A 19,665-nucleotide genomic window follows, 5' to 3' on the forward strand; every position below is an offset into this window, starting at 1 on the left:
TTGTCTTGTTGTTTGCCCCGGGGTGTCAGCCCTTCCCCTAGCAGGCACTCAGGTTTGGCTGTTTCCCTTCTGGGAAGAAGCACAGCCTCTCACTCTGGAAAAGTTTATTTCCCTGCTGCCACTAGCCTGGGAGCAGTTTGCCTCTTTCTCCTCCCTCTTTCTCTCACCAGAGGAAGGGTTTTAAAAGGTCTCAGGCAGCCCTTAAATAGATTCAGGTGTCCCCAATTGACCAGAGGTAACCCCTTCTCAGCTTGTAGGGAAAAGGACACCTCATGAATAGCCAGGCATTTAGCATCATGAATGTGCATGCCACCACATGCCCACGAGCTGGAAGCAATTCCTGGCCATGGTGGGCCAGTCTGGACTGTCTCTATGATGCTCAATAGGGTGTTGAATCCATGCAAGAGGAGGAGTGCTCTCACCTACACCAAGCTGAGTTCAGCCCCAGAGAAGCAAGCCATCCAGGAATGGGTAGATGACAATACCCAACATTCGTAGGTGTGCCACTACAATGGCGAGAACCTTGGAGGCCATCCTGGGTGCAGCTGAAAGGGAGCACCATGTATTGGATAATGGTTTTGCCCACAGGTGAATCGAAGAAATCTCCTGTGAGATGATCGGATGGAAATATGTAAGTTGGCATCCTATAGGTCAAGGGCCAAAAACCAATCTCCTTACTCCAGAGATAGAATAATAGCTGCTAGAGTGACCATCTTGAACTTCTGAGCCTTCACATATCCGTTTAGTGCCTGTAGATCTAGTATGGGCCTCCAACCTCCCTTTGACTTGGGTATCAGGAAATACCTGGAGTAAAAAAAACATTGTCCCTGAGGTGAGTGGGGACAGCTTCTATGACCCCTAGGCGGAGCAGGTGATCTATTTCCTGAGGCAACAGTGTCTCGTGAAAAGGGTCCCTGAAGAGGGTGGGGAGGGAGGATGAGGGGGGAGGAGGCATGTGAAGCGGATGGAGTAGCCCTTTGAAACAATCTCCAATAGCCACTATTTGGAGATGATGTTCTTCCAATTCCTTAAGAAATGAGTCAGGCAACTACCAAATGGGCACAAAAGCACCGTATCTGGCAGCTGATCGCATTGCAAGAAGTGGTCATTCGAGCCTCAACCAAGGAGTCGAAATTGGTGTTTAGAAGACAAGGGTTGAGAGATTGAGGGAAGTTGATGACTTCCTCTTCTGGATCCGGGTTCTCTTGCGCTGTGGTTCATAGTAGCGCTGTGATGGAGGGAACTGGGATAATCAGGATCTGTGAGGTGGTTGTGATGTAAATTTCCTCTTCTGCCGTGGTGTATAGGGAGCATGCGTGGTCCTCAAGTCTTTCAGGGTGTGGAGCGACATAGTAGTCTTGTTAGCGAATAGTCTGGGCCCTTTGAACAGATCTTCAGCCACTGCCTGCACCTCTCTGGGCAACCATGAGATGTGTAACCAGGACGCCCGACTCATTACCACCGCCATCAAGACTGAGCAGGCTGCTGTGTCAGTCACATCCATTGCAGTTTGGAGCGCTGTCCTTGCTAGTAATTGTCCCTCTGTGATGATGGCCTGAAATTGTTCTTTTTGTGCTTCCAGTAAGTGGTCATTAGAAGTACTCAGTTTTCAATAGTTCATGAAAACATATTTGGCCATTATGGCCTCACGTGAGGCCCTGAATTGCAGTGTCACAGATAAGTATGCCTTTTGTTCAAGGAGGTCGAGCCTCTTCCAGTGTCTATGTAAGGGATGGATTTGGAGTGATATTGCTTTCCCTGAGCACTGACTGCATCCACCACCACACAGTTTGCCTGAAGATGGGTGAAGAGAGGAACGTAATACTTTTTATCAGCCTTTCTGGATGTTGATACAACAGAGGCTGGTGTCTGCCATATGACCTTAGCTGGGTTCAGAGGAACCTCAGCGACTGGAATGGCAAGTCTAGAAGAGGAGGAAGCATGTAACATATCCAATAGTTTATGCTAACATATGACGCAGTGAAGTAGACAACAGAACTGCTATACTTTCCGTTCAAGACCAAAGGCGGTCGAGAAGCAACTGAGGGTGGTTTGCTCACACTGCGCTACATAGCCTTGAAACAGACCACGAGGGAGGAAGAGCACATTTGGGGGCCGAATGGACATTGCTATCTATAATCTGCGATTAGAGACGCAAGGACACAGACACACCTACAGCGATGCACCCATAGGGACACTACTCAAAGAACAACAACTACTACTACTCAGAAATATTTTGCTTTCTTATTTTTCTAGGGTAGTTTCCAGGGAGTTCACCAAAAGCACCAATGGCCAGGTACTCACGGATTTTCTTAGGCTGCTTGAGCTGGGAATGCTGTCCTCCCTTTCCATCTGATGGCCGCTTCTTTCCATGCTGTTTGCTCAAATCAAAGAAAAACTGACAAGCTGGTTCTTCCTGGTCAGAAAAATAAAACCAAAGTCAATTGTGCTCTGTCTGTATGATGAAGCCCCACCTAATATACAAAGAGATCCTTCTGAAAAGGCTGTTTGTGACTCAGCAGATAAGTGACATAATGGTTTGATCTTCTCTCCTACTAATACAATGAAGTCCATCTGCCTAGTAACCACATCCCCAGCCTGGGAGACTTGTCTAAAACAGTTATCCTGTTCCCTATTTCAGCGGCCCCTCTTACTTTCAGAGTGGCTGTGTTTTATGAAATATTCAGAAGGCACAGAAGCACTTATGGGAGAAGGAAAGAAAGAGGGCGGGGGGAAATGGAACTGGTGGAGTGCAGGGCTGCATTGACAATTTACCAGGACTCTAAGGGTTATATGAAACCATGCCAACCGCAGTCACTCCAGCTTCACTGTGGAGGCCTGCCCTACATGGGCCCAGTATGCAAAGAAGCCCATGGAAAATAGGTCCCAACAAGCAGCCTAGTCACTCAGATTGATTTGGGGCATGGCCTGCAGTATCTACACACTGTTAAAGGTAGGCAGCAACTATGTGCTACACTGAAGAATACCATAGGCCACAATGAGGCTGTTCCTGAGACAGTGCATCACCCCAAACCATCCCTCAGAAATTCAAAGCACTTTGGATGGAAACACTCAAAGGTTACAAACCCAAGCACTGTTTTATGCTGCAGAAGAAAGAAGCAGCTCACTCACACACAGACTGAACATATTGTACCTCTGCACCTGAGAGCATCTTTGGCTTATGTGCTTCTTTCCCAGATTTCTGATATGGGTTTTCAGTGACATCCTGTGGCTGTTTCACTAGCTCTGCAGGGTCCATTGAGCGCATTGGGAGAATATTAAATGCATAGAGATACTGGAGAAAACAAAAATGATTCAGCAACCCAAAAGGCACTGAAAATGAATAACTAGCTTCACAACAAGAATTCCATTCATTTTACATTTCCATTTTTAGGACCTTTTTGAAAAGCAGCAGCAGATCTGGAAGTAGTGCCCATTAAATGGATTAGAGAAAATAACAGGGAAAAGTGATAAATCTCGTTCTTCTATTATTCTGATGACACTTGTTCACAATTCTGCCCCCGCTCCCCTAAATCTTTCCCTCCCTAAGGTTCCTTGGACCCCAGGTCCCAACATCTTCAAAAGACCAACTGCCCTTTTAGCAGCAATTTGTTACCAGTAGCAAGTTTTAATTCACTCTTTTATGCAAATAATATTTGGAATATCAACCAGCTCCCAGTTCAGCTTTGGCCACAGGAAAGCTGAGGCTAATCTAGGTGGAAGACCAACATACAGTAGCTTGGTACTTTGGGCAGAAGGCAGTTTCAAACCACCACCTCCACTGGAGACCCTCCCTCTTTCCCAGCCATTGCCTCTCTTCACTTCAGCCTCCACAATGTGCTTCACTAACAAAACTACAGAGGGCAGTTTGGAGAAAAGGAGAATTATTTTTTAACTGGTGCCATTGTGGCACTCTGTACCTTAAAGCAGCATCCTGGAACCCTGTATTTACCCCGTCATATAATTAGGAAATATTTCATACAAAGCATGCCATGTAGGTGTAGGATATCACATGAACGGTCATGATCTGCTGAAACCCATTTTTCTGTCAAAATATGTACATCATTAGTGTGTATGAAGTTGCGAGACTTTGCTGTATGGTTGAAATAGGTTGTAAATTCTCCAGTAACAATGAAAAAGAAGGTGACCAGTCATTGACCAGCAGGGGAATGGTAAACAAGTGATGTACAATTCAATGACAGTTGTACAAGCACCACACAACACAACAAGGACTGCTCAACTCTCTGACTCGGCTGCACTAAGCACTTCTGAAAAATCTGTCCAGATGCTTTTACTGCAGATGGTTTCATCAAATGTCTATTCTCTAGCTTTCCTCCTGCTGCCTGCCACAAACAACCAGAAAGCCCACAATATTATCAGTGAATTGTAAGGATTTTCATGACATTTCAGTTTATAAAGGAGCTGGACTGCAGGAGCGGGAAAGTGGAAAGTAGATGTGAGGAAGGCAGGGATGAGAGGCAATGAAGCAGAGGAAGTAGATTACAATTAACTGTCTATCCCACTAAAATATTTAAGGATTTTTTTTTTAAAATTACTTTAACCTTGTGGAAGGGGGTGACAGACTGTACCCCTGTACCCCAGCCCACTATTGTAATAATCTTTGTACACGGTATGCCTTGTGAGATATCATTTGAAAACTCTTACTTGCTGGTCATTATTGTCCTTGTAAAATATGTGTAGCAACATTGTTAAAAGTTGTAAGATTCTACTAGTTGGTGTTACTAAAATTTGTTCTAAGTCTAGGGAGCGGCCAAGCCAGTTTCTCAGCGACAAAGGGCAAGCTGATGCCTCAGCCAGGTGTTATTCTTTAGCAGTAAAGGGGGCAGGGGAGAAAATCTACATTTTAGTAAAGAAACAGCAGGGGGTTCCCATCCACACTGTCTGCCTATCACCATGCTCCCAGCTGGAAACGATTCTGAAAGGGAAGACAAGACTATAAAAAGAAGGGGCAGAACACACACACACACACACACACACTCACTCAAGTAAGTCACTGCACGAAAAGGAACCAGCCATTAAACACAAGAAGGGGTCCTAGCCTAAGAAGTTTGGCCAGCCAGACTGCTGAGAGCATGTGGTGAGAAAAACTTTATTCTGAGTTTACCATTGTTTGTTAAGGTTTCCCCCCACCACCACCACCCAGTTAAAAACTATTTCTTTGTAGTTAATACATTTGTTTTATTGTTTAATGTAATTCAGTGTGTTTGAACTGAAGTGTTTGGGAAACTCCATTTGGGGTAGCAAGTTATGTGCGTATCATTTCAATTAAACAAATAAAATACTTCAGAGAAGCCAGTATTGTCCAGGAGAGGGCAGGGCAATACAAGATACACGTTTCTGGGGGGAAAGCTAAGACTGGGAATAAGTTGGGTATAAACATGGCTGGTAAGAGCCTAGACGTGGCTGCCTGTAGCTCACACACAGACCAAACTGGGAGTGACTCACACGCTAAAGGCTGTTGGTGAGCAGTCCAGGACTGCAGGCCACAGCAGCAAAGCAATATAAGAAGACAGGGGTGACAAAGGTACTCACTAGTACAGGGCCAGTGTAACTACTAGGTGAACTAGGCAGCTGCCTGGGGTACCAAGATTTGGGTGTGCCAAGAAGTGGTGCCCCCCAAATTTTTTTTACACTATTGCTTAGGGGCAGGTCCTACCTGTCATTCTCCAGTGCTCGGGCCGCGCCAGGGCCAGCAGCCTCTTCACCTCGGAGTCTCCCCCGCTTGCCTGGGGGGCCACTTGTCCTCTCCAGCTCCCTGACTGCTGCCACCGTGGCCGCTCAGGAGGATGCGGGTGGGGGGCGCAGCCGCGGAGGAGACGCAAGGGGCCGGGCTCAGCTGGGGCCCCCCACCTGCCAGCCGAGAGCAGCAGGAACTGGGTGCCGCTCGGGGGGGGAGCCAGGTGGCCTGAGCCCAGGGCAGCGGCAGCCTCCACGGCAGAAGGGGCAGGCAGGGAGCGTAGCCTGCAGTGGGCAGGAGAGGCCATGCTGCTGCTGCTGCTGCTTCCCACCTACAGCCATCCTTTGTGCCACGCAGTAGGGCCGGGAAACAGCAGCAGCAGCAGCAGCATGGCCTCTCCTGCCCCATGACAGGCTATGCTCCCCGCCTGACTCTGCTGCCACAGAGGCTGCTGCAACCCTGGGCTCGGGCCGCCTGGCTCCCCCTGAGTGGTTCCTGCTGCTCTCAGCTGGCAGGTGAGGGGCCCCAGAAGAGTCCAGCCCCTTGCGTCTCCTCTGCGGTAGCTCCCCCCGCCCGCATCCTCCCAAGGTGAAGAGGCTGCTGGCCCTGCGCAGCCCGAGCACTGGAGAATGACAGATACTTGCCCCTGCCCCATCCTGGCACCGCCTACCTCCCAACCCAGTGAGTGTTACCTGCCCCACCAGCCTCAGTGCCCTGCTCCATACTGCCAGCCACCCCGAGCTCACTGTGACACCAGTACCCCTTGGCAAAGGGCCCCGATCTTCACAAACAGCTGTCACCACAGGCCTGACAAACTCACGGCATCCCACAGGAGTCTTACAAGGCACTTACTCACAAACAGGAATATGAAAGGGATCTACACAAGGCTGGCAACTTGTCAAGAGTGAGAATCTTTGTGAGATGTGTGCATGGGTAATATTGAAGGAATAATATATTTACCTTAAAAGTGCTTTATAGACTTATAGACTTAGTCACCAGGGGATAATGGCCCTTTGGGGCAAGGGGGATTTGTCACGATGCAGTTCGAGGCTCAATTGATTAGCTTTACACAATAGCAAGACTTTGAATGGGACACCATCAGAGGCAATGGCAAACAACTGAAATGCCTTAAAAGTAAAGAAGAAACATTACAACAGCTGTTACCCGTTCTGACAGGCTGTTTATAATGCTAAGCTTACTAGTTTTCTCAGGTTGGGGGGGAGGGAGGGGAACCAAAAGGTGGAAGTGTTACCTAGGGTGCAAAATATCCTTGCACCAGCCCTGCGCTAGTATGAATTGTACCCTGGGTATGACACAGAGGGGAACAGACATGATTTTAAAAATGTTTTCTCTGTTTTTAACCTCATCTACCAAACATTATAGGATATGACTTGAGTGATGAGATTCCAACTTTGCTGTTGCAAGTCCGTGTGTAATTGTGACATCAGAAAGGCCCCATCATTCAATGTGTGACCCCAGCCATACTCTAAAAGTAAATTAGATGTCCAAAGTCATGCTTGTTTCCACAATATCTATATTTGATAGAAGAAAATAATCAAGCATTTGTCATTACCTTTTTCTTGCTTGTATTGCCAACGTTGGCAAGAGCTATAAATCTGCTCACATGCTGTGCATTCTCCTGTAGGACCACATGGTTTCTTTGGAAAAACAAACATTTTAAATATATTTTTGACAAAGTTATTACAGCAGAAGCTACTGTTTTCTGATCACTACCACTAAGAACCAGTACTCCTGGGGGACCACTGCGCATGTGCAGAATTTATGTCCCTTACAGATTTATTTGCTTCCCTGCAGAAAAATGACTTTCTGATGGGGAAGCAAAGGGAAGCCACAAAAGCGGTCATGTAACCCTCCCCAGCAGTGTGTTTCAGATGCCCAGGGCAGCTGGCAGAGAGGTAAATCACTCTGGGGCAGGAGGCAGGACTGAGGAAGATCCAGCTTGTGGCTCCTACCCTGCACCAGGCTCACCTGCTAGTCCTGGCTGGGCTGAGGGAGGAAGGGACTTCCTCTTTCCCAGCACAGCATCCGGGGTGGGTCAGACCCACCCCCGGATATCTCCCCTGGCTGCAGGAAGCACAGAAACCACCCCCCCACACACACACACTTCCTGTACCCATTGCTTCTCAACTACAGGGGAAGGGATCTGCTCCCCCATCCACCCAACCTCCGTGCATCCAGACCCCTCACCCCCCGCACTCAGAAACCCTCTGATGAGCTCCACTCCCCTTGTACCTGGACCCCCCCAGACCTCCCACCAAGCTCTATTCCCCCCCCTCCACACACACACACACAGACCCCCCCTGTGAAAAGCCCTATCTTCATCTGGACCCCCCTGCAGAGTCCCATTACCACTGCACTCAGAACCCCTCCCAACAAGCCCTTGTGCATCCAGATCCCCCCCACACCCAGATCCCCCACTGAGCTACCCACATGCAGATTGCCCCACACAGAACCCTAAACCCATACATGGATCCCCCCACAGTAAGCCCCTCCACACTTGGTTTCTGCCTTGCTGAGCCTGCCTGCCCCACACAGAGGGGCAGGGCCCTGGGGTGTTTCTGGGGCAGGCCGGGTCCTTGTGCCATGTCAGGGTTGGGTGCAGCCTCATCGCTGACTCCGTGTCCCGGAGGGAGCTGTACAGTATCTCCCACCTCCGTGCAGCCAGAGGCCTGTGCCCCAAGGCCATCCTGGAGCCTCCACATTTATTTGACAAATAAAATTTGCAAAATTTTAAAATATTGTGTGCAGAATTTTTAATTTTTTGGCACAGAATGCCCTCAGGAGTAAACTAGCCAGGGAATCAAATATGCAGCCTTTTGTAACTGTTGCTGGATTTTCTTCAAAGTAAGTTTCCTAAGTAATGGCATAAAGATGTGGGTATGTGGAGCTCAATTCTACAGCGTACTGAGCATTTTCACTCTGATCCAACAAAGTACTTATGCTTGTGCTTAACGTTAAACATATTAGTACTCCCAGTGGTATCAATGAAATTACTCACATTGTTAAGATTAAGCACATTCTTAAATGCTTTGCTGGATATGGACCAAAATGCTTAGCATGCTCCAGAATTAAACCTGAGTCCACCGATAAGAAGTTATGATGGCAGTAGCTTATCAGACCTGAAAATTTTAATAAAAGCCACTTCTGAGTGCAACCTACAACTTGGAGGATGCTTCCTGCTGGTTTGGCAATAACTCAAGGCTGGGCCAACACATTGTCCTTAGACTTTGCTTCACTTTTATTTACAGATACAATTATTACACTGGAGACAGAAAACAGCCTCAAATATTGTTTCATTATTATTATAACTATTATAACAATTCTCTGACTCAGGGTTTCTGCAATGGTTCATAGATTCTAAGGTCAGGAAGGCCCATTATGATCATCTAGTCTGACGTCCTGTGTAGCACAGGCCACAGAAAAACAGAATCCACCACGACCCTGGATAAATTGTTCCAGTGGTTAGTTACATTAAAAATATGACTTATTTCCAGTCTGAATTTGTTTAGCTTCAGCTTTCAGCCCTTGCATCAAGTTATACCATTGTCTGCTAGACTGAAAAACTCATTATTAAATATTTGTTCCCCCTGTAGGTACTTATAGACTAGGGGTCCCCAAGCCGGTGCCCGTGGGTGCCATGGCACCCATGGTGGCATCTAAATGTGCCCATGTCCTGGCCAGCAATTGAGCATCCACCAAAATGCCGCTGAAATTCGGCCGCGATGCCTCTGGATGATGCCACTTGCCAACAAGCGACATTATCCAGAAGTGGCGCCGCCGAAATGCTGCCGAATTTCAGCGGCATTTCAGCGGATGCTCAACCGCCGCCACGGTCCTTTGTCTGGTGCCTACCAGACGAAAAGGTTGGGGACCACTGTTACAGACTATAATCAAGTCACCCCTTAAACTTCTCTTTGTTAACCTAAATGAATTGAGCTCCTTGAGTCGATCACTATCAGGAATGTTTTCTTGAAGGGCCAAAATCCCAATAATACATATGTAAGATCTTGACTACAGTGTCTGTTAAATTCCACGGCTTGGTCTGAGGCATAAGGCCTAGTTAACAATGGACAACACATGGCTTAAGAAAGCTGGGAAAATCAGGAGATGACCAAGTTTGTTTTAACTATACATAAAATAAGCTGAGACAGCATAACTCCAGGTGGAGAGCAGTAATTGGGAGCCTTATCATGAGTTATAGGCACATAACTCACTAAGAGGAGCCTTAAAGTCTGCTCCCTGGTTCAGGAAGAGATAACGGTACATACTCCTTGAATGCCTACCAGGATTCAGGGAGAGGCCTAACATGATAGCATGAGTTATGGCATCCTCCCTTACAGATGCCACTCCTAGTTCGCAGAAACGCAGTTGTAAACCATACATGATTGTCATTGCTGTTTACTGTTCTTTTTGTTTAAACCCTCCAGGAATGTACCTGTGAGCCAACCTGTCTGGAAAGAGCCCCATCATTTCCATGGACCTGAAATCAGAATTTAACATACACATTGCAAGAGGAGAATTTTGAGGGACAACACCTGTGTACTAGCAAACATGCCTGAGCTATGGGTGGAGCCATTATGTAATCTTTTAGATTATTGGCTTATTGTGCTAATTTTGTCTTGCTGCTAGAACCTATCCAGGGGCTCGGGAACTCCCACCCCATCGCTTCTCTCTGCCCATTGGCACCCTATATAATCTATTGTAATCAATTGTTTAGCAGTGTCTCACTGAGCCTAATAAGCAAAGAGACACTCTGCCAGTGCTGTGCGTAATAAATCTTTGTGCTTAACTCTACACGGTATCAAACTTCTGTTCCTTCATTTCTAATCCTTTAATCACTCTTCTGGCTATTCTCTGAACCCTCGCCAATTTATCTGCATCCTTCTTGAATTGTGGGCACCAAAACTGGACACAGTATTCCAGTAGTGTAGCGCCAGTGCCAAATACAGAGGTAAAATAACCTCTCTACTCCTACTTGAGATTCCGCAATTAATGTATCCCAGGATTTCATTCGTTCTTTTGGACACATCATCACATCAGGAGCACATCTTCAGTTGATCGTCACCCCGAAATCATTTTCAGAGTCTTTGCTTACAAGGACAGAGTCCCCCATCTTGTAAGCATGGCCTATGTTTTTTGTTCCTAGATGATAGGATGGCATGCATAGTAAAATGCATACTGTTTCCTTGGGCCCTGTTTACCAAGCCATCTAGATTGCTCTGAATCAGAGATCTGTCCTCTTCATTACGTGCCACTCCACCAATTTCTGTGCCATCCGCAAACTTTATCAGTGATTTATGTTTTCTTCCAGGTCACTGATAAAACGTTAAATAGCACAGGGCCAAAAACCAATCTCTAGGGTACCCTGCTGCACACAGACATGCTTTGATGACTATTCCTCATTTACTGTTACATTCTGAAATCTTATCAGTTCGCCAGTTTTTAATCTGTTTAACATGTGCCATATTAATTTTATATCATTCTAATTTTTTTAAATCAAAATGTAGTGCAGTACCAAGTCAAACACCTTAGAGAAGTGTAAGTGTATGATAGCAACACTATTATACATTTGGTTGCTAAAGATACCTAAAAAGATTGGCTCTACCCTCCAAAAACCCATATTGATTTGCTTTAATTACATTACTCTCATTTAATTCTTTATTAATCAAGCCCTATATTGGCCATTCTATTATCTTGCCCAGGATTGATGTCAAACTGACAGACCATTACCCTTTTCAAAAGCTACACATTAGCTTCATTTCAGTCTTCTGGAACTATCCCAGTGCTCTAAGACATATTGAAAATTAACATTAACAGTCCACCGAGCCCTTCAGTCAGCGCTTTTAAAGCTCTTGGATGGAAGTGATCTGGACCTGCTGACTGAAAAAATGCCTGATTGTAGTAGCTTCTGTTAGACTCCAGAAGTACTAGCGGAATGCAAAGAGTGTTATCATCACATAAAATGGGACTATATCACGTGTTCCCTAAATACATTCAAAAATAAAACAATGTAAATTTTAGAGCCTGCAAGTCCAGTTAGTTCTAATCCTTGTTCAGCCAATCGCTCAGATGAACAAGTTTGTTTACATTTGCAGGAGATAATGCTGCCCACTTCTTGTTTACAAAGTAACCCGAAAGTGAGAACAGGCATTCTCATGGCCCTGTTGTAGCTGGCATTGCAAGGTATTTACATGCCAGATGAGCTAAAGAGTCATATGTTCCTTCGTGATTCAACCACCATTCCAGGGGACACGCGTCTATGCTTATGACTGATTGTGCTCAATAACAATCCAAAGCAGTGAGGACCGACCGACACATGTTCATTTTCATCATCTGAGTCTGATGCCACCAGCAGAAGGTTGATTTTCCTTTTTGGAGGTTTGGGTTCTGTAGTTTCCGCATCAGAGTGTTGCTCTTTTAAGACTTCTGAAAGCATGCTCGACCCTCTCAGATTTTGGAAGGTACTTCAGATTCTTAAACCTTGGGTTGAGTGCTGTAGCTTTCTTTAGAAATCTCACATTGGTATCTTCTTTGTGTTTTGTCAAATCTGCAGTGAAAGTGTTCTTAAAAAGAACACGTGCTGCGTCATCATCCAAGACTGCTATAACATGAAATATATGGCCTAATTCGGGTAAAACAGAGTAGGGGACATACAATTCTCCCCGAAAGAGTTCAGTCACAAATTTAATTGATGCATTTTTTTTTAAATAAGTGTCATCAGCATGGAAGCATGTCCTCTGGAATAGAGGCCGAAGCATGAAGGGGCATATGAATGTTTAGCGTATCTAGCACATAAATACCTTGCAATGCTGGCTACAAAAGTGCCATGCAAATGCCAGTTCTCACTTTCTGGTGACATTGTAAATAAGAAGTGGGCAGTATTATCTCCTGTAAATGTAAGCAAACTTGTTTGTGTTGGCAATTGGTTGAACAAGAATTAGGACTGAGTGGACTTGTAGGATCTGAAGTTTTACATTGATTTGTTTTTGAGAGCAGTTATGTAACAAAACAAAATCTACACTGGTAAGTTGCACTTTAACGACAGAGATTGCACTATAGTACTTGTACAAGGTGAATTGAAAAATACCATTTCTTTTATCACTTTTACAGTGCAAATATTTGTAATCAAAAACACATCCTTTTATTTCAATTACAACACAGAATAAAATAAATATGAAAATGTAAAACAATCCAAAATATTTAATAAATTTCAATTGGTATTCTATTGTTTAACAGTGTAATTAAAAAAGTTGTGATTATCACAGTTTTAACTGATCGCGTACATTAACTGTGATTAATCGACAGTCCTAGTTATTTGTAATGTTTACAAAATCCAAGGATGTTTTAGTAGTGGTAGCATGAGACCTCCAGCATATGTCACTCAAACGAAAGTCCCCCATGATTACACATTTATCTCTTCTCTTTACACATTATAGATTGGTGCATAAGGAAGCAACCTGCTCCATGTGTGAGCTGGCCTGTAGCAGAGATCAAGTAGTACCCCATCTTGTTCTTTATCTATTAGAACACAGATCCATAAGCACCCAAGATAATTTTCTTCTGAGTTATCAGTGACTCGGAAAAAGGTTATGCCATCCTCCCACCCCGCTCAACACATCAACACACACCCACCCCTTATGCTTGCACGATCCTTCCCAAATAGGTTATAACCACTGACTTTAACATTTCATAATATTTGTGAATCATCCAACCAGATTTCATTTATATTGGTTAGAACAAATTTATGCTCGTAAATGAGCAATCCCAGTTCCTCTTGTTTGTTACTCAGGCTCCAAGAATTCGGAAAATTTCAAGAATTCAAATCCAAAATTTCTTCCTTCATGTCATTTGGCTCCTTCCTTAATTTTGTTCTCAACATCTCAATTATGTGCTAACTAAGCACTCATACCTTCCCTCTTTTTACCATCCCCTTTTAACATAAGAATGGCCTTACCGGGTCAGACCAAAGGTCCATCTAGCCCAGTATCCTGTCTACCGACAGTGGACAATGCCAGGTGCCCCAGAGAGAGAGTGGACCTAACAGGCAATGATCAAGTGATCTCTCTCCTGCCATCTATCTCCATCCTCTGACAAACAGAGGCTAGGGACACCATTCCTTACCCATCCTGGCTAATAGCCATTTATGGACTTAACCACCATGAATCTATCCAGTTCTCTTTTAAACTCTGGTATAGTCTTAGCCTTCACAACCTCCTCAGGTAAGGAGTTCCACAAGTTGACTGTGCGCTGCGTGAAGAAGAACTTCCTTTTATTTGTTTTAAACCTGCTGCCTATTAATTTCATTTGGTGACTCCTAGTTCTTGTATTATGGGAATAAGTAAATAACTTTTCCTTATCCACTTTCTCCACATCACTCATGATTTTATAGACCTCTATCATATCCCCCTAGTCTCCTCTTTTCCAAGCTGAAGAGTCCTAGCCTCTTTAATCTTTCCTCATATGGGACCCTCTCTAAACCCCTAATCATTTTAGTTGCCCTTTTCTGAACCTTTTCTAGTGCCAGTATATCTTTTTTGAGATGAGGAGACCACATCTGTACACAGTATTCGAGACGTGGGTGTACCATCAATTTATATAAGGGCAATAATATATTTTCAGTCTTATTCTCTATTCCCTTTTTAATGATTCCTAACATCGTGTTTGCTATTTTGACTGCCTCTGCACACTGCATGGACATCTTCAGAGAACTTTCCACGATGACTCCAAGATCTTTTTCCTGCCTCGCTGTAGCTAAATAAGACCCCATCATATTGTATGTATAGTTTGGGTTATTTTTTCAAATGTGCATTACTTTACATTTATCCACAGTAATTTAGTTTAACTCCCTCCTGGCTACTTTGCCAGCCTGTCCTCCAGAAGGTGAAGGCTATACAAACTACATAGGCTTCTTCCCCCATAGAACATGGACCAACGTTCCACGGAACCAAAGCCCTCCTACCAGCAATTCACATCCAGACTCTTCTGCCTTCTTTGCACAAGGGACATGAAGGATCTCAAAGAAGATTGATTGGACATTCTTCTTCAGCATGCTTCGAGTTCACCGAGGTCATCTACTATCTCTGAGATGTATCCCAACACCATGCTGTTACTGCCAATTTGAACCATCACAAATGGATCCTTTCCCATAGACTTAAAAAGCTTATTCAATCTTAGATTAACATCTCATGTCTTGGCTCTAGAGTAGTAGCATACTCTCCGGTTGTCCTCCTGTCCCTTGCAGAATATTGTTTCAGTTCTTCTGAGTACTGAATCCCCAACAAGGACTCTCTGTCCTCCTTGGAAAATTGGAGAACTCTTTGTGGGTAAGAAAATCAAGCTTATGTGTGGGTGGCAGCTCGGCCCAACCTATATGTCCCATACATACAATCATAGATTAGGGTTGGAAGAGACCTCAGGAGGTCATCTAGTCCAATCCCCTGCTTAAGGCAGGACCAACACCAACAAAATCATCCCAGTCAGGGCTTTGTTAAGCTGGGCCTAAAAACCTCTAAGGATGGAGACTCCACCATCCTCCTAGGTAACTCAGTTCAGTGCTTCACCACCCTCCCAGTGAAATAGTTTTTCCTCATATCCAACCTAGACCTCCTGCACTGGAACTTGAGATAATTGCTCCTTGTTCTGTCATCTGCCACCACTTTGAACAGCCGAGCTCCATTCTCTTTGGAATCCCGCTTCAGGTAGTTGAAAACTGCTATCAAATCCCCCCTCACTCTTCTCTTCTGCAGACTAAATAAGCCCAGTTCCCTCAGCCTCTCCTCATAAGTCATGTGCCCCAGTCCCCTAATCATTTTCATTGCTCTCTGCTGGACTCTCTCCAATTGGTCCACATCCTTTATGTAGAGGGGGACCCAAAACTGGACGCAATACTCCAGACATGGCCTCACTAGTGCCAAATACATCTCTCCCTTCCCTTGGGCCTGCTAGAATTTGAAAGGTATCTTTCATAGGTTTCCACAATGAGGACCTGATATCGATAGGAAATTTCTAGGTGTGTGAAATTCCTCCTGCTTCTCTTCCCTGTAGTGGCCAGTCCGCCTAACTTCATCTGTCTCCAACCATGTAGAATGCTGCCGTGACCTCTTGGTGAGGAAATGTGTTTTTTAAAATCCACAGGAGCAGTTATTCTATTTGTAACAAGTTCATAGATGATGTATTGCTGACATTTATCAGCAGCAATGGGTCAACTTCCTAGTGTAGATGGGGGTTATGGCCACAAAATATGCTTGAGATGAAGTCAGGGTGTACACTGGAATAAATGAACGTACCTACAAGCTATAATGTGGCGTTAGCAAATTATAATTTTAGAATTGCTTCCCATACATGCTAGAAAACCAAACTTTCTTATAAAATAAGAGTGGTTTCTCAAGGTCCTACATACCTATAAGGAAGTCTTTCATAATAGGTCTTCTCCAGTGCAGCAAAGTGATATCTTGGCTTCAGACTTGTCGCGAGATTAGATATTAACACAGAGCCACATCTCTGAGTATCCATTTCTCCCTATAAAAGGCAAATAAAGCATTAGTCTAAAATCCTCTGGGTTTGCAATGCAGAGAAAAATGCTCCAGCATAGAGTTTCTTTGTTCTGTGTATTTTAGAGATTTTGTGCTCTGTACCTCTACTGAACAGCAGCACGTTTGAGCCAGAGTTTGAATTCTCCCATAGATGTTGCTAGCAGTGGGGCTTGAAAAGCTCAGCTATTGAGCCAGCTCTTCCAGCTACCAGAGATTGTACAAAGAGAAAGCTCTGGCACAGGGCTCAGAAGCCCTGGCAGTAGGTGGCTAGATATAATCCCCAGCTACACACACTCTCCCATATCCGCCCTAGTTAGCTGCCCCCCGGCCCCTTCTTTCTCGCCCCACCTCCCAGCCTTGTTCTCCATTGGACACCCTCCATGAACAAATAAGAGACTGGGGAATATCTGTGCTCTCCTTTCTTGTCCCCATCCATGAGAGCTCCCCAGCCCTCACAAATGCCCATGCCCTCCCCATCACTGCTACAAGCACTGGCCCAAATAACCATCTAGGTAAGTCAGGCTGGGACTCTCTGTCAGCAAACCATTTGTGGGGCCACAGATTAAACATGCAAACCTTTAAAAACAGTCAAACTATTTCTTCAAACCTTGATTACTTTGTTAATATAAATGAGATTTTCAAAATAGAACAAGTACAAAGTTTCTAGTTTTAGACTTTAAGTGTTCAGAGAGAAAAATGTGTGTTTAGAACATATGGGGAAAATTATTTTTCCCATGTTCACTTAACACAAAAACTGAACATTTTTGCTCCAATTTTCATCCTCTACTTCCAACAGCCCCCATCACCGCACCCCTTCTTTAGCCAACACCAACCAGGATATTTCTCCTTCCAAAATGTGTTTGAAAATGTTAAGAGCAACTGAAAATGGGAGCTTGACTGGAAGTTGGAACTCAGCTTTATAGTGGATGCTTCTTGCATTGACGACAGTGAACTGATGTGTAACAGAAAAGTCAGTAGTGCAGGAAAAATGTGTTGACCTTCACTCAGGTAAGAGGTATATAAACTTCAGTAGCATCACAGGGTGAGCTAACTCTATAAGAGTGTTTGTGTCCAGCCTCACCTGTGCCTAGTTTACCATCCAGATCATTGGACAGAGTCCAGAGACCATGTGATTGACAGCCAGGCTTGCTGCGACTTGCTTATAAAAGGCAGCCTGTGCTCAGTGAAAAAAAAGCTAGCCAGAGCAGCACTATGCTACCAGGTTCTCCAGGAAGTGGGGCCTGGGAAAGGACCAACAGAAACTCCACTGACCTCCACACAGCAAAGAAGAGACCATGGGAGCAGGAGGTGCTGAGAGAGAGCAGAACGAGACTCTCCAGAGGCCGCAGACTGACAAACAACAGGTCATGTAGGAAATGGCTGAAGGAAAGTGAATTAGGTGGTTAGGGCCAGAACCCAGAGCAGAAAAGTCCTACGTATTGGTGGTGGGTGATACACTCCTGCATGGACGACAAAAAGTCACAAGTGCCCTAAGAAGAGTAAGGGACTATTGAGCTCTTGGAGGAGTCAAAGAACTATTCTGAACCCAGAGAGAGCTGGAAGGACTTATTTCTTTAGTTGGACTTTTGGCTGTCCCCAGAAGAGACACCAACTTTTAACCAGAGGGTCAAGGGCACCACAGCAATGTACCAGCCCATAGAAGACCACTGATAGTGGAGAAACTGAGGTAGCAGATGTGCCTCATCACTAGGGAGAGGTAAGCTGCTGTTATGAGAAGTCTGCAAGAGGCCTGTGGGTGAAATCAGATTATTCAGCATACTTCACACACATGAAACAAAAGAAGTTACAAGATCCGCAAGTCAGCTAGTTAAAGATTCAAAAGATTAATTGCAATTAAAAACGTCTCTAATTTGTACCACAAACAATCCTAGTGTGGAAAACAATGAGTCCACAGGAAAGATGACAGCTCATTGTCTGAACTCAAGAGGACACCATGGGCCCTACTAACCCAATTCAAGAGCCAAGATAAGCATCCTCAGAACAGAAACCAGTCTGACAAGCCATTTTTAAAGCTTTTTTTTTTTTTAATCTACAAATAGCTACAGTGAGTGGAAACTGCACATTTAACCCATTTCAAGTGAATTTGAATACTTACAGGTTTATTTCCAAAATTCCCTACACCTCTGGGCCAGGGGGATGTCAGCAAGATATCAACACCTTTGAATTTTGGAGTAGATAATAAAGATATTTTCAGTTCTGACACATCCTTGGAGCTGAAACTGTAGGCTGGAGCTGGCTCACTCAGGGATTCTGTACCACTCAGGTAGGCAATCTGCAATCCTGAGGTGCCGCTGAAAATACCCTTACGGCCTGTAGTAAAACACAAATGAAATTAAGTATTGTAAGAAACTACTCAAATATGTCATGCTAAGAGGAGGCCAAGTTTTGCAGTCCTTGCATATTTATTCAGTCTTTGCTTATGAGGAAACTGACTGGCTCTGGTAATGCATTAATTGCCGTCAGGACTCCAGGATTTGACTCAATGACTGGAAACCCCATTCCATTTAAAATGCTCAGGGGTATTAAAGACGCTACAAAAATAGAAAACACAATAATAATGGGGGATTTCAACAAAACCCATACTACATGTCAGCTTAGGGTGGGATGCAGAGATAAAATTTCTAGACACCATCAATGACTGCTTCTCGGAGCAGCTAGTTCTGGAACCCACATGGGGAGAGGTGATTCTTGATACAGTTCTAAGAAACACATGGAATCTGGTCCAAGAGGTTTTTGAACGAATGATAAATCCAGCAGTCACTATAAGTCACTAGGACCAGAAGGTATTCACTCAAGAGTTCTAAAGAAACTCAGATATGAAATTGTAGAACTACAGTATTAGCTTTGGTATGTAAACTATTGCTTAAATCATTCTCTGTACAAGATGACTGGAGGGTAGCTAATGTAATGCCAATTTTTTAAAAAACGCTCCAGAGGTGGATCCTTGCAGTTACATAGGCCGGTAAGCCTAACTTTAGCACTGGGCAAATTGGCTGAAACTATACTAAAAGAAGAGAAATATCAGTCACACAGACGAACACGATTTGTTGGAGAAGAGTCAATACAGTTTTTGCAAAGGAAAATCATGCCTCACCAATCTATTAGAATCGTTTGAGGGGGTCAAACATGTGGAGAAGGGTAATCCAGTGGATACAATATACTTAGAAAAAGCCTTTGACAAGATCCCTCACCAACGGCTCTTAAGCAAAGTAAGCAGTCTTCGGATAAGAGGGAAGGTGCTCTTATGGATTAGTAACCGGTTAAAAGACAGGAAACAAAAGGGTAGCAATAAACAGTCAGTTTTCACAGCGGCAAGAGATAAACAGAGGGATTTCCAAGGGTCCGTACTGAGACCTGTGCTGTTCAACATATTCATAAATGATCTGGAACAAG

The 19,665-nt window shown here is 44.5% G+C and overlaps 1 protein-coding gene across 4 annotated transcripts in view; it reads right to left on the reverse strand.

Moving 5' to 3' along the window:
• CWF19L1 (CWF19 like cell cycle control factor 1) overlaps positions 1 to 19,665 on the reverse strand; it is a 53,321-nt gene that overhangs the window by 22,931 nt on the left and 10,725 nt on the right. For 2 of the 4 annotated variants that reach the window (XM_050928935.1, XM_050928937.1), the window contains exons 5-9: positions 18,368 to 18,582; positions 16,119 to 16,237; positions 7,272 to 7,356; positions 3,155 to 3,295; positions 2,305 to 2,416 (exon numbers count right to left, since the gene is read on the reverse strand). In XM_050928935.1, coding sequence (XP_050784892.1) covers positions 2,305 to 2,416; positions 3,155 to 3,295; positions 7,272 to 7,356; positions 16,119 to 16,237; positions 18,368 to 18,582 — 672 coding nt within the window. Of the gene's footprint in view, positions 1 to 2,304; positions 2,417 to 3,154; positions 3,296 to 7,271; positions 7,357 to 16,118; positions 16,238 to 17,523; positions 17,632 to 18,367; positions 18,583 to 19,665 lie in introns of those variants that run through there. The other 2 variants (XM_050928938.1, XM_050928939.1) reach the window with 2 other exon arrangements.

This window comes from Gopherus flavomarginatus, chromosome 19 (assembly GCF_025201925.1).
Source record: "Gopherus flavomarginatus isolate rGopFla2 chromosome 19, rGopFla2.mat.asm, whole genome shotgun sequence".
Lineage (NCBI taxonomy): Eukaryota > Metazoa > Chordata > Testudines > Testudinidae > Gopherus > Gopherus flavomarginatus.